This window comes from Chiloscyllium plagiosum, unplaced genomic scaffold (assembly GCF_037043375.1).
Source record: "Chiloscyllium plagiosum isolate Xiang-an unplaced genomic scaffold, Cpla_swu_hap1 HiC_scaffold_6, whole genome shotgun sequence".
Lineage (NCBI taxonomy): Eukaryota > Metazoa > Chordata > Chondrichthyes > Orectolobiformes > Hemiscylliidae > Chiloscyllium > Chiloscyllium plagiosum.
Window position 1 is genome coordinate 96,804,762 of NW_028270144.1, and position 15,375 is coordinate 96,820,136.

The following is a 15,375-nucleotide window of genomic DNA, read 5'->3' on the forward strand; positions in this document are numbered from 1 at the left end:
CTATAATTCTCATGCATGTCTTTGTTTGGCTTGTCCTAGGATGGATGTATTGTCCCAGTCGAAGTGGTGTCCTTCCTCATCCATACGTGAGGATACTGGTGAGAGAGGGTCATGTATTTTTGTGGTTAGTTGGTGTTCATGTATCCTAGTGGCTAGTTTTCTGCCTGTTTGTCCAATGTATTGTTTGTTGCAGTCCTTGCATGGTATTTTGTAAATGACATGAGTTTTGCTCATTGTCTGTATAGGGTATTTCAAGTTCATTAGCTGCTGTTTTAGTGTATTGCTGGGTTTGTGGTCTACCATGATGCCAAGGGGTCTGAGTAGTCTGGAAGTCGTTTCTGACTTGTCTTTGATGTAGGGGAGAGTGGATAAGGTTTCTGGATGTGTTTTGTCTGCTTGTTTGGGTTTGTTGCTGAGAAATCGGCAGACTGTGTATATTGGGTACCCATTCTTTTTGAACACGGTATAGATGATTTTCCTCTGCATAGTTCTTTTGTGCTGCAGTGTGTGTTGGCTTGTTGAAATAATGTTCTGATGCAGTTTCTCTTGTGGGAGTTGGGATGATTGCTATTGTAATTCAATATTTGGTCTGTATGTGTTGTTTTTCTGTAGATGCTGGTTTGAAGTTCCCCATTGGCTGTTTGCTCTACTGTGACATCGAGGAATGGCAGTTTGTTGTTGTTTTCCTCCTCTTTAGTGAATTTTAGTGAATTCCTAGAAGCATGGCATTCCAACCAGAATTCTATCAACAAACACATCGAGTTAGACCCCATCTACCACCCCCTGAGAAAAGGAACAGGAAGTTACTTCACCACAGGAAATAACATCACCAAAGGAAATGATGTCACCAACCCAAAGAAACCCAAACATGTAAACAGAAAGCAGAAAGTTTCAGCATTGCTTTGCATAAAGTCCACTGAAGATGTTACCTAGTAAGGTAATGAAACGTCTGGAAATGAACCTTTCAGCTCAGCGAGCAAACCTACATCCAAGACATGTAAATATTCTGAACATGCTGCTGAGTACTTTCTGTTGCAGTTATATCCTTTTAAGGCAGGATGGCTCAAACATCCCGCCATACTTGGCAACTAACCTATCATTCACCTGTGCAAAGTTAATATAGTTCTTGCATTCTGATGAAAGGTTACCTGAACCGATAACTGTGTTTGTGTCAGTCAAGCGTGACCTGACTAATATTTAATTTATGACAGATACATCCCAACATCTAATTTGGCTCAACTGCAACTTTGTTGTTGTTGTTGTGAATAACAGTTTCTACCTGGGTCATGCTATGGGTGACATTGTAAATCTAGTCACGGCTGATCTGATTCAACTGTGAAGTGAGGTGAGACTTCCTGCAGGGGGTGGTCTCACTCTACTTTGGTTTAATTCCACATGGTTGTACATCCAGCATGATGTCAAGCAGGATTTAAAAATTACCCAAGGGAGTTCCAGTATTAATGATGAATTAGACAATACAGATGCTCCTACCCACACTGCCTAAATATTTAGAAATATAATTGCTGAGACAGAGCTTGGCACTCATGTTTAACTATGCATTATAAAGACCTCTCTTCCAGATAGATGAATTGAAGTTACATCCAGACATGAACCAAACAATACTGTCTGAAGCCAGTAGCTGCAGTGTAATGAAAATAATATTCACAAGTGCTCTGTACTGACCAATGCTAACTATGCTACCAGTACATGGTTAACTTGACACTCCCAAAGCATTTTCCATCATTTGAAATTGGTCATCTTGCTTACCTATCCTTCCTTATTCACCAGCCTGCTATAATCTGTGCTGTTTAAAGTTGTCTTTGGTGACAAACCAAATCCTTGACAATGCTGCTCAATTAAATTGATACTATTATAGAACCAAAGAACACCTACTGTGTGGAAACGGGCCATTTGGCTCAACAAGTCCACACCGGCCTTCTGAAGAGTATCCTTCCCAGACCCATCCCCTTCACCTTTTACCCTGCATTTCCCATGACAAATGCACCTAACCCCCACTTCCCTGAACACTATGGACAATTTAGTATTGCCAATTCACCTGGCCTGCATATCTTTGGATTGTGAAAGGAAACCAGACCACCCAGGGGAAACACATGCAGATGGGGGGAGAATGTGCAAACTCGATGTGGGCAGTCGCTCGAGGGTGGAATCAAACCTGGGTCCCTGGCACTGTGAGGGAATACTGAGCCACCGTGCCACCCTAAAGGAAAGGTTTCAAGGGATATGAGCCAAACACAGCCAAATGGGACTAGCTCAATTTAGGAAATCTGGTTAGGATGGATGGGTTGGGCTGAGGGCCTGATTCTATGATGTGTGACTTCTTTCTTAGGGCAGCACAGTAGCTCAGTGGTTGGCACTGCTGCCTCACAGTGCCAGGGTCCCAGGTTCGATTCTCGCCTTGGGCGACTGTCAGTGTGGAGTCTGTACATTCTCCTAGTGTCTCCACTGGGTGCTTTGGTTTCCAAAGATGTGCAAGTTAGGTGGATTGACCATGCTAAATAGTTTTCAGGGATATGTAGGTTAGGTGTGTTAGACATGGGAAATGCAGGTTTACAGGGATAGGGTAGAGGAATAGGTCTGGTTTGGATGCTCTTCAGAGGGTTGGTGTGGATGCATTGAGCCAAATGGCATGTTTCCTCACTGTATGGAGTCTATTCTATCTATTTACCTGTCCAAATGATGTTGGTACTTGGAGTTAACAGGACACCAGCACCAGATGAGAATGATATGATTTTAACTTATTAGATTTGGCCTGTTCCAACATTCTACTGGTTTGTCCCAAAATAAGTGCAATTCCTTGCTTAGGAAAATTTAGTGGCGTGTGTAACCTTGAAGCCTGGTTAAGCTAACCAGCCTGTAATTTCCTGCTTTCTATTTCCCTCCCTTTTTGAATAAAAAGTTACATTTCCTATTGTCCAATCTAATGGGACCACCACTGAATTAAAGGAGTTCTGAAAAATTAACACTAGAGTCATAGAGATATACAACACGGAAACAGACCCTTTGGTCCAACCCATCCATGCCAACCCAATATCCCAACCCAATCTGGTCTCACCTGCCAGCATCTGGCCCATATCCTTCCAAACCCTTCCTATTCATATATCCATCCAAATGCCTTTTAAATGTTGTAATTGTATCAGCCGCCACCACTTCCTCTGGCAGCTCATTCCATACACGTACCACCCTCTGTGTGAAAAGGTTGCCCCTTAGGTCTCTTTTATATCTTTCCCCTCTCACCCTAAACCTGTGCCCTCTAGTTCAGGACTCCCCGACCCCAGGGTAAAGACTTTGTCTATTTACCCTATCCATGCCCCTCATAATTTTGTAAACCTCAATAAGGTCACCCCTCAGCCTCCAACGCTCCAGGAAAAACAGGCCCACCCTGTTCAGCCCCTCCCTATAGATCAAATACTCCAACCCTGGCAACATCCTTGTAAATCTTTTCTGAACCCTTTCAAGCTTCACAACATATTTCCGATAGGAAGGAGACCAGAATCGCACGCAATGTTCCAACAGTGGTCTAACCAATGCCCTGTAGAGCTGCAACATGACCTCCCAACTCCTGTACTCAATATCTGACCAATAAAAGAAAGCATATCAAACGCCTCCTTCACTATCCTATCTACCTGCGATTCCACTTTCAAGAAGCTATGAACCTGCACTCCAAGGTCTCTTTGTTCAGAAACACTCCCTAGGACCTTACCATTAAATGTATAAGTCCTGCTAAGACTTACTTTCCCAAAATGCAGCACTTCGCATTCATCTGAATTAAACTCCATCTGCCACTTCTCAGCCCATTGGCCCATCTGGTCAAGATCCTGTTGTAATCTGAGGTAACCCTCTTCACTGTCCACTACACCTCCAATTTTGGTGTCATCTGCAAACTTACTAACTGTACCTCTTATGCTCGCATCCAAATCATTTATGTAAATGACAAAAAGTAGAGGACCCAGCACCGATCCTTGTGGCACTCCACTGGTCACAGGCCTCCAGTCTGAAAAACAACCCTTCACCACCACCTTCTGTCTTCTACGTTTGAGCCAGTTCTGTATCCAAATGGCTAGTTCTCCCTGTATTCCGTGTGATCTAACCTTGCTAATCAGTCTCCCATGGGAACCTTGTCGAACACCTTACTGAAGTCCATATACATCATATCTACCACTCTGCCCTCATCAATCTTCATTATTACTTCTTCAAAAAACTCAATCAAGTTTGTGTGACATGATTTCCCATGCACAAAGCCATGTTGACTATCCCTAATCAGTCCTTGCCTTTCCAAATACATGTACCTCTTGTCCCTCCGGATTCCCTCCAACAACTTGCCCACCACCGATATCAGGCTCACTGGTCGATAGTTCCCTGGCTTGTCCTTACCACCTTTCTTAAACAGTGCCACCACGTTAGCCAACCTCCAGTCCTCCGGCACCTCACCTGTGACTATCGATGATACAGTAAGAGCCCAGCAATCGCTACTTCTCTAGCTTCCCACAGAGTTCTAGGGTACACCTAATGCATCAACCAATTCATCAGCCAATTATTTTAAGATCCTCAGATGAAATACATCAGGACCCCGACCCTTGCCAGCCTGTAGCTCCACGTACGTACTCAGCACTACTTTTTCCATAATCGTAATTTTCCTGATTTCCTCCATTTGATGATTTATTGCTGCCTCTGGAATGTTACATTGAACTGTATCTTGAAAATTGATGCAAAATAACTAGTCAGTTCATCTGCCATTTCCTACTTTCCATTATTATTTCTGCAGTCTCACTCTTCAGAGGAAGAGTCACTGGACCTGGAACATTGTCTGTGCTTTCTCTCCACAGATGCTGCCACACCAGCTGAGTTCCTCCTGTAATTTCTGTGTTTGTTGCAGAGAATACAGGCCAAGCCTATCTCGTCTTTTCTCAAAAGGCAATCTGGTATTTTCAGGTATTAGTTTAATAAACATTCTCAGAACTACTTCCAACGCATTAACATAATTCCATGGGTATGATGACCAGTACTGTACACAAAACTCCAGATGCAATTTCACAAATACCTGTATAACTGAAGCATAACTTCCTTACCTTTGCATAAACTTCCCCTCATAATAAACCATAATATTCTATTAACTTTCCTGATTACTTGCTGTACATTATACTAATCTTCTATGATTCATGCTTTAAGATACCCAGATCTCTCTGCATTTTAGGGTTCTGCAACCTCTCACCATTTTGATGTGACATTGTGGACGCGTTGGGCCAAATGGCCTGTTTCCTCACTGTAGGGATTCTATTCTATTCTATTCTATTCTATTCTATTCTATTCTATTCTATCTATTTACCTGTCCAAATGATGTTGGCACTTGGAGTTAACAGGACACCAGCACCAGATAAGAATTATACGATGTTAATGTATCAGATTTGGACTGTTCCAACATTCTACTGGTTTGTCCCAAAATAAGTCCCATTCATTGCTTAGGAATATTTGGTGGCATGTGTCACCTTGAAGCCTGGGTTTTTATTCTTTTTGCCAAATAGGACAATTTCACATTTTCCCATATTGTATTCCATTTGCCAGATCTATTCCCATTCACTTAATCTATCTATGGCCTTTTGAATGCTCCTATGTTCCCTTCAAAACTCACTATCTTTGTGTGATCAGCAAATTTAACTACAATACCATTGATCCCTTCCTCCAAATCATTTACATAAATTGCAAAGAGTTGAAGCCCCAGCACCGATCCCTGTAGCATACCCACTCACGGTATCCTGCCAGCCTGAAAAAGATTCACTTATTCCTACTGTCTGTTTTCTTTTAGCCAGCCAATCTTCTCTCCATGCCAGTATGTTATCCTGTACACCATGAGCTCTTATTTTCCACAATAAACTTTGATTTGGCACTTTGTCAAATGGGTTCTGGAAATCTAAGTACTATACATCCACTGGTTTCCTTTTATCAACAGTACAAGTTACTCGTTTAAAGATTTCCAATCAATTAGTTAAACATGATTTCCCTTTGTCAAAACTAAGTTGGCTCCACCTGATTACCTTGAATTTATCCAAGTGCTCTGTTATAACATCTTAAATAATAGCTTCTATTATTTTCCATATGGCAAATGTTAAGCTAACTAGCTTGTGGTGTGCTGCTTCCTACATCTCTCCTGTTTTGAAAAAAAAGAAGGAGTTGCAACAGTAAGACATTTAATTAGGTTTCTCATGGTAGACTGGTTAGCAAGGTTAGGTCACATGGAATGCAGGGAGAACTAGCCATTTGGATTATGAACTGGCTTGAAGGTAGAAGACAGAGGATGATGGTGGAGGGTTGTTTTTTAGACTGGAAGTCTGTGACCAGTGGAGTGCCACAAGGATCAATGCTGGGTCCACTGCTTTCTGTCATTTATACAAATGATTTGGATGTGAACATAGGAAGTATGGTTAGTAAGTTTGCAGATGACACCAAAGTTGAAGGTGTAGTGGACAGCGAAGAAGGTTACTTCAGAGTACAATGGGATCTTGGACAGATGGACCAATGGGCCGAGGAGTCACAGATGGAGTTTAATTTAGGTAATTGTGAGGTGCTGCATTTTAGAAAGGCAAATCAAGGCAAGACTTCTACACTTAATAGTAAGTTCTTAGGGAAAGACACCTTGGAGTACAGGTTCATAGTTCCGTGAAAATGGAGTCGCAGGTCGATAAGATAGTGAAGTAGATGTTGGTATGCTTACCTTTATTAGTCAATGCATCGAGTTTAGGGGTTGGGAGGTCATGTTGCAGCTGTACAGGATATTGATTAGGTTACTTTTGGAATACTATATGCAATTCTGGTCTCTCTGCTATAGGAAGGATGTTGTGAAACTCGAAAGGGTTCAGAAAAAATTTACAAGCATGTTGCCAGGGCTGGAAGCTTGCAGCTGAAGGGCAAGGCTGCATAGACTGGGATTATTTTCCCTGGAGCATTGGAGGCTGAGAGGTGACCATATAGAAATTTATGAAATCATGAGGGGCAAAGTCTTTTCCTCCAGGTGGGGAACTCCAGAATAGAGGGCATAGGTTTAAGGTGAGAGGGGAAAGATTTGAAAGGAACCTAAGGGGCAACTTGTTCATGCAGAAGGTGGTGCATGTATGGAATGAGCTACCAGAGGAAGTGGTGGAGACTAGTACAATTGCAATATTTAAAAGGCACCTGCATTATGTATATAAATAGGAAGGATTCAGAGGGATATGGATCAAATCCTGGCAAATGGGATTAGATTCATTTAGGATATCTGGTAGGCATGGACAAATTGGACCGAAGGATCTGTTTCTGTGCAGTATATCTCTATGACTATTAACTATTTTCCAACCTAAAAGAAATTTCCCTGGATGTCATGCATTTTGCTAAATTGAAACCAACATATGACTGTCTCACTAGCTCCTTCTTTTAAGACCCGAGTACGAAACCCATCAGGATCCAGTGATTTGTCAAGTTGCAGACCAACACAAAATATCTCCCTGTGATTTAGACTAGTAAGGTGGGGGTGGGGGGGTGGGACCCAGGGAGATAGTGAGGAAAGAGATCAATCTGAGACTGGTACAGTTGAGAACAGAAGCGAGTCAAACAGTGAGGGTAGGCAGGGACAAAGCAGAGAGCAAGGTAGAACTGGTAAATTTAAATGCATTTATTTCAATGCAAGGGGCTTAACAGGGAAGGCAGATGAACTCAGGGCATGGTTAGGAACATGGGACTGGGATATCATAGTAATTACAGAAATATGGTTCAGGGATGGACTGGACTGGCAGCTTAAGGTCCCAGGATATAAATACTACAGGAAGGATAGAAAGGGAGGTAAGAAGGAGGGAAGTGGTGTTTTTGATAAGGGAAAGCATTACAGCTGTGCTGAGGGAAGATATTCCTGGAAATACGTCTAGGGAAGTTATTTCGGTTGAACTGAGAAATAAGAAAGGAATGATCTCCTTATTGGGATTGTATTATAGGCCGCCTAATAGTCAGAGGGAAATTGAGAAACAAACTTGTAAGGAGATCTCAGCTATCTGTAAGGATAATAGGGTGGTTATGTTAAGGGATTTTAACTTTCCAAACATAGACTGGGACTGCCATAGTGTTAAGGGTTTAGATGGAGAGGAATTTATTAAGTGTGTACAAGAAAATGTTCTGATTCAATGTGTGGATGTATCTATTAGACAAGATGCAAATCTTGACCTACTCTTGGAGAATAAGGCAGGGCAGGTAACTGAGGTGTCAGTAGGGGAGCATTTTGGGGCCAGCGACCATAATTCTATTAGATTTAAAATAGTAATGGAAAATGATAGACCAGATCTAAAAGTTGAAGTTGTAAATTGGAGAAAGGCCAATTTTGACGGTATTAGGCAAGAACTTTCAAAAGCTGATTGGGGGCAGATTTTTGCAGGTAAAGGGACGGCTGGAAAATGGGAAGCCTTCAGAAATTAGATAATGAGAACCTGAGAAAGTATATTCCTGTTAGGGTGAAAGGAAAGGCTGGTAGGTATAGGGAATGCTGGATGATTAAAGAAATTGTGGGTTTGATTAAGAAAAAGAAGGAAGCATATGTCAGGTATAGACAGGATAGATCGAGTGAATCCTTAGAAGAGTATAAAGGCAGTAGGAGTATACTTAAGAGGGAAATCAGGAGGACAAAAAGGAAACATGAGATAGCTTTAGCAAATAGAATTAAGGAGAGTCCAAAGGATTACTAAAAGATTAATTAAGAAGAAAAAATAGAGTATTGGAGAAAATTAGCCAAAAGAATAAAATCTGATGGCTATACTCTTTGCAGATATTTAAAAAAGCAACTAGTTGACAAAGTAGGTATTAGTCCTGTGAACAATTAGCCTGGAGAATTAAAAATGGAGAATATAAGGATGGTGGCAGATGGTGGTGAACTGAAAAGGTATTTTGTGTTGGTCTTCACTAGAGAGGAGACAAGTAGCATTCTGGGAAATAGTTGCATATGAGGAATGGTATGGGAGGGTGGAACTCAAGAAAGCAACTTGACAAGTCCCTGGAACCTGATGGATTTTGTACTCAGGTCTTAAAAGAAGGAGCTAGTGAGACTGTCATATGTTGGTTTCAATCCTTCTCCCAAACACCAGCTCCTAAGTCATGTATTCATCTGCTGTAACCTCCTATTCCTACCCTCACTTGCTTGTAGCACCGGGAGGATCTCCTTTGTAAATTCCTTCCTAACTCTCTGTAATTTCCCTTCAGAATCTCAACCTTCCTATGTCATTGGTTCCAATGTGGACAATGACCTCTTGCTGGCCCCTCTCCCCCTTGAGAACATTCTGCACCCTCTCTGACACATCCTTGATCCTGGCACCAGGGAAGCAACACACCATTCTGATTTTTCGCTGATGGCCACAGAAACGCCTGTCTGTACCTCGGAATAGAGAGTCCCCTAACACAATTGATCTCTTGGAACCTGATGCACCCCTCATTGCATTAGAGCCAGTCTCAATACCAGAAACTTGTCTGTTCGTGCTACATTCCTCTGAGAATCCATCACCCCCTACATTTTCCAAAACAGCATACTTGTTTGAAATGGGTATAGCCACAGAAGACTCCGACACTAGCTGTCGACCTCTCTTACTTTTCCTGGAGTTAACCCATCTCTGTAACTGTATCTGAGACTTTCCGCCCTTCCTATAACTGTCATCCATCACATACTGTTGTTGTTGCAAATTTCTCATTGCTCCTAACTGTCTCTCCAACTGATCCATTCGATCTGATAAGATTCGCAACCAACAGCATTTATTACAGATATAATCTGCAGTAACCCTTAAACTCTCTTTAAACTCCCACATCTGTCAAGAAGCACATATCACTCTACTAAAGCCCATTTTTGCACCTTCACAATCTAGACCCAGAAAATAACATTGTCTTATTCCTCTACAAAACACTGCCTCAGGTTAAATTAATAGTTATGGATTATATTTTAAGTTTTTTTCAAGAGACTTATCTCCAAAAACATATAATCAAGAAAGAACCCATTACACTCACTACTGCAGACTTTCTGTAAGCCACACTTAAAACAATTCATTTATCTGATTCTGTGCTGTGAACTTTGCCCAAACAGTTTCCTCCAAGATCAGTTGTGAATTTCACTGTTTGTTAATTTTCCCAGATGTACTCCGATGTCCAGCGATACATGAATTCAAACAGCAAAGGCAGTAACTGTGCAGGTACACTGTGGTGTCAGTTTCTCTCTCTTTCTCTCTCTCTCTCTCTCGCACTGTCCTCACCATATGCTTCCTTTGTCTGTTCTTCTCCCATTTAAAACTGCTGTTGTTTTGACTTTTTTTTCCAAAGTTCCAAAACAATGCAACAGCATATGAAACAGTAATTGCTGCTCCAGGAATTTGAGGAAATCACCTCCAGCACCTAAAATACCTCAAAAAAGGAGCAACTGTTACAGCCAGAAATTTTTCCCATCCTCTATCTTGGATTACTCGGAATTCAAAACCAGTTCTTGTATAACCTGCTCTCTGGTTGTTCCCACACCATGCTGGTCTAAGAAATTGTCCTGAAAACATTCAAATTAATTCCTCCTCTTTGCTACTGTTCCCCATCTGACTTTTCCAGTCTACATGTAGATTCAAATCCCCAATAATAATTGCAAACTCTTTTGGCAAACTCATGTTATTTCTTCCTTGATACATTGTTCTACCAAACTGTAAAGGGGGATGTACACATATCCCTCCAAACCCTTCCTATTCATCGACCCGTCCAGATGCCTTTTAAATGTTGCAATTGTACCAGCCTCCACCACTTCCTCTGGCAGCTCATTCCATACACATACCACCCTCTGCGTGAAAATGTTGCCCCTTAGGTCTCTTTGTATATTTTCCCCCTCTCATCCTAAACCTATGTCCTCTAGTTCTGGACTTCTTGACCCCAGGGGAAAAAAAACTTTGTCTATTTATCCTATCCATGCCCCTCATGTTTTTATAGACCTCTATAAGGTCACCCCTCAGTCTCCAACGCTCCAGGGAAAAATATCCTAGTCTATTCAATCTCTCCCTATAGCTCACATCCTCCAACCCTGGCAACATCCTCGTAAGTCTTTTCTGAACCCTTTCAGGTTTCACAACATCTTTCCAATAGCAAGGAGATTAGAATTGCACGCAATATTCCTTAAATGGCCTAACCAATGTCCTGTACAACCACAACATGATCTCCCAACTCCTGTACTCAATATCTGACCAACAAAGGTAAGCACACCAAACGTCTTCTTCACTATCCTATCAAACTGCGACTCCACTTTCAAGGAGCTATGAACCTGGACTCCAAGGTCTCTTTGTTCAGCAACACTCCCTAGGACCTTACTATTAAGTGTATAAGTCCTGCTAAGATTTGCTTTCACAAAAATGCAGCACCTCACATTTATCTGAATTAAACTCCATCTGCCTCTTCTCAGTCCATTGGATCATCTGATCAAGATCCCGTTCTAATCTGAGGTAACCTTCTTCGCTGTCCACTACACCTCCAATTCTGGTATCATCTGCAAACTTACTAATTATACCTTTTATGCTCACATCCAAATCATTTATATAATTGACGAAAAGTAATGGATCCATCACCGATCTTTGTGGCACTCCACTGGTCACAGGCCTCCAGTCTGAAAAACAACCCTCCACCACCACCCTCTGTCTTCTACCTTTGAGCCAGTTCTGTATCCAAATGGTTAGTTCCCCCTGTATTCCATGAGATCTAACCTTGTTAACCAGTCTTCCATGGGGAATCTCGTCGAATGCCTTACTGAAGTCCATATAGATCACGTCTACCACTCTGCCCTCATCAATCCTCTTTGTTACTTCTTCAAAAAACTCAATCAAGTTTGTGAGACATGATATCCCACTCATAAAGCTATGTTGACTATCCCTAATCAGTCCTTGCCTTTCCAAATACATCTACATCCTGTCCCTCAGGATTTCCTCCAACAACTTGTCCACCACTGACGTCAGGCTCATTGTGGTTCCCTGGCTTGTCCTAACCACCTTTCTTAAACAGTGGCACCACGTTAGCCAACCTCCAGTCTTCCGGGCACCTCACCTGTGACTATCGATGATACAAATATCTCAGCCAGAGGGCCAGTAATCACTTTCCTAGCCTTCCACAGAGTTCTAGGGTACACCTGGGGATTTATCCACTTTTATTCATTTCAAGACAACTAGCATTCCCTCCTCTGTAATATGGACATTTTTCAAGATATCACCATCTATTTCCCTACATTCTATACTTTCCATGTCCTTTTCCTCAGTAAATACTAATGCAAAATACTCATTTAATATCTCCCCCATCTCCTGCGGTTCCACACAAAGGCCGCCTTGCTGATCTTTGAGGGGCCCTATTCTCTTCCTAGTTTCCGCTTTGTCCTTAATGTAGTTATAAAAACCCTTTGGATTCTCTTTAGCTCTGTTTGCCAAAGCTATGTCATGTCCCCTTTTTGCTCTCCTGATTTTCCTCTTAAGTATACTCCTACTGCCTTTATACTCTTCTGAGGATTCATTTGATCTATCTTGTCTATACCTGACATATGCTTTCTTCTTTTTCTTAACCAAGCTCTCAATTTCTTTAGTTATCCTGCATTCTCTATACCTACCAGCCTTTCCTTTCACCCTGACAGGAATATACTGTCTCTGGACTCTTGTTATCTCATTTCTGAAGGCTTCCCAATTTCCAGCTGTCCCTTTACCTGGGAACATCTACCTTCAATCAGCTTTTGAAACTTCTTGCCTAATACCTTCAAAATTAGCCTTCCTACAATTTAAACTTCAACTTTTAGATCTGGTCTATCCTTTTCCATCACTATTTTAAATCTAATGGAATTATGGTCGCTGGCCCCGAAGGGCTTCCCCACTGACACCTCAGTCACCTGCCCTGCCTTATTTCCCAAGAGTAAGTCAAGTTTTGCACCTTCTCTAGTAGGTACACCCACATACTGAATTAGAAAATTGTCTTGTACGCACTTAACAAATTCCTCGTCATCTAAACCCTTAACACTATGGCAGTCCCATAGTGTTTGGAAAGTTAAAATATCCTACCATAACCACCCTATTATTCTTACAGATAGCTGAGATCTCCTTACAAATCTGTTTCTCAATTTCCCTCTGACTATTAGGGGGTCTATAATACAATCCCAATAAGGTGATCATCCCTTTCTTACTTCTCATTTCAACCCAAATAACTTCCCTGGATGTATTTCCAGGAATATCCTCCCTCAGTATAGCTGTGATGCTATCCCTTATCAAAAACGCCGCTCCCCCTCTCTCTTGCCTCCCTTTCTGTCCTCCTGTTGCATTTGTATCATGGACCAATAAGCTGCCAGTCCAGTCCATCCCTGAGCCACATTTCGGTAATTGCTATGATATCACAGTCCCATGTTCCTAACCAGTTCATCTGCCTTCCCTGTTAAGCCCCTTGCATTGAAATAAATGCATTTAAATTTACCAGTTCTACCTTGTTCTCTGCTTTGTCCCTGCCTGCCCTCAATGTTTGACTCACTTCTTTTTTCAACTGTACCAGTCTCAAATTGATCTCTTTCCTCACTATCTCCCTGGGTCCTATCCCCCACCTTAATAGTTTAAATACTCCCAAGCAGTTCTAGCAAATTTCCCTGCCAGTGTATTTGTCCCCTTCCAATGCAGGTGCAATCCATCCTTCTTGTACAAGTCTACCCCAGAAGAGATTCCAATGACCCAAAAATGTGAATCCTTCTCCCATACACCAGCTCCTCAGCCATGCATTCATCTACTCTATCCTCCTATTCCTGCCCTCACTAGCTCAAAGCATTGGGAGTAATCCAGATATTACTACTCTCGAGGACTTCCCTTTTAAATTTCTGCCTAACTCTCTGTAATCTCCCTTCAGAATCTCTACCTTTTCCCTTTCTTTGTCATTGGTTCCAATGTGTTCAATGACTTCGTGCCTGTCCCTCTCCCCCTTGAGAACATTCTGCACCCTCTCTGAGCCATCCTTGATCCTGGCACCAGGGAGGCAACACACCATTCTGATTTTTTGTTGCTGGCCACAGAAACATCTGTCTGTGCCTCGGACTAGAGAGTCCCCTAACACAGTTGACCTCTTGGAACCCGACACACCCCTCATTGCAGTCTTGATGCCAGAAACTTGGCTGTTCGTGCAACATTCCCTTGAGAGTCCACCACCCCCTACATTTTCTTTAGTCAGCTATCTAAAGTTTATTAACAACACTAAATACTTACAAGACTACAATATTACAGTAATTTAAGTTCTGTGCTTACATATGTAACCGTACATTACCGACACATTGTTGACCGAATGCACTGACTCCATTATACTGAGGGAATGACTACCAGCGAGGTGGGTATCTTTGTACTGGAACATCACATGTCAAAGTATCATGTAACTGACTGGTCTGGAATCTATGCAGTTCAACAACAACTAACATTCAGGCCTCCCTTGGTTGCAGGAGAAGGACTGAACCTTGGCCACAGACATCTATGAAATGGTCGACACAGCCACCTGAAATCAGCCTAGAAGAATCTCAATTTCATTTGTGCAAATACGGTAATACTATTTACCAAACCCTTGCAAATAGCAGGGGAAAAAGCCTGCTAAGTATTCAATCCTTTACAACTATATTTAATAATTTACAAATGTTTTCAAAATTAGATTTTAATTGAGGAACTCACAACTATTCCTGGGAAAGCAAATTATTTATTGAACTTCTTACTTACCGATATTCATTGCAGTTTGCTCCCTGTATGAAAAATAATGTAAAAAGTTTCAATTATGTTGGACAGAAGCAAGTTATTCAACTCTCGCAGCCTATAGGCAAAATCTTCAATTTATTTTGGATGTCTCACGTGTTCAAAAAGTGGAGAGGCACCTCTTCAGAGGAAATCCCATTGTGTCTGCTTTCAATCAGACAGTTTAAGGGGCAATCACAGGCTTTCCTCTGAAATCCAGGAACAAAACTCCCATTGATCAACGAGAGCTGCAAGCCAAGCAGAGATCTCTCGCACTTATCAGTGGCATGGCAGCTGCTGGAAGGACAATCCAGAGCATGAGGACTGCAGTGGTGGCAGGAGAGGATAGGAGCAAGAATGGAATATGGCCCTTAACAGCCAATCCATGTCCCAAGTCCTGTCCCTTGCTCATGCATAAATTACAGCAGATAAATACTCACCTCCTGCCAACTTATAGGGCATTCACCAGTCAGATTTTCCACCCCTTATTTGTCCCACCTGATGCTAAGATAATGGCAATCCAGAATAAGCTCTTAAGGGCCTCAGTTGGAGACAGTGGGGGATGTAGGTGAAGGTCAAGTGTGAGCCTTCACATGGAGAACTCAACAAGGGCCTGGAGGTGGGA

General features: G+C 42.0%; 1 protein-coding gene and 1 long non-coding RNA gene across 11 annotated transcripts in view; one reads left to right on the forward strand and one right to left on the reverse strand.

Annotated features, from left to right (window-relative positions):
• Window positions 1–15,375, reverse strand: part of LOC122551067 (E3 ubiquitin-protein ligase TRIM62-like) — a 256,003-nt gene that overhangs the window by 207,825 nt on the left and 32,803 nt on the right. For all 10 annotated transcript variants that reach the window (XR_015757456.1, XR_015757457.1, XR_015757458.1 and 7 more), the window contains exon 4: window positions 14,739–14,761. Coding sequence is in view for 6 of the 10 variants with exons in the window: in XM_087988248.1 (XP_087844374.1) it covers window positions 14,739–14,761 (23 nt within the window). In the remaining 4 variants the exon portion in view is untranslated. The remainder of the gene's footprint in view (window positions 1–14,738; window positions 14,762–15,375) is intronic.
• LOC148149817 (uncharacterized) overlaps window positions 14,463–15,375 on the forward strand; it is a 31,774-nt gene continuing 30,861 nt past the window's right edge. The window contains exon 1 of the long non-coding RNA XR_015757460.1: window positions 14,463–14,568. This is a non-coding gene — a long non-coding RNA (uncharacterized LOC148149817). The remainder of the gene's footprint in view (window positions 14,569–15,375) is intronic.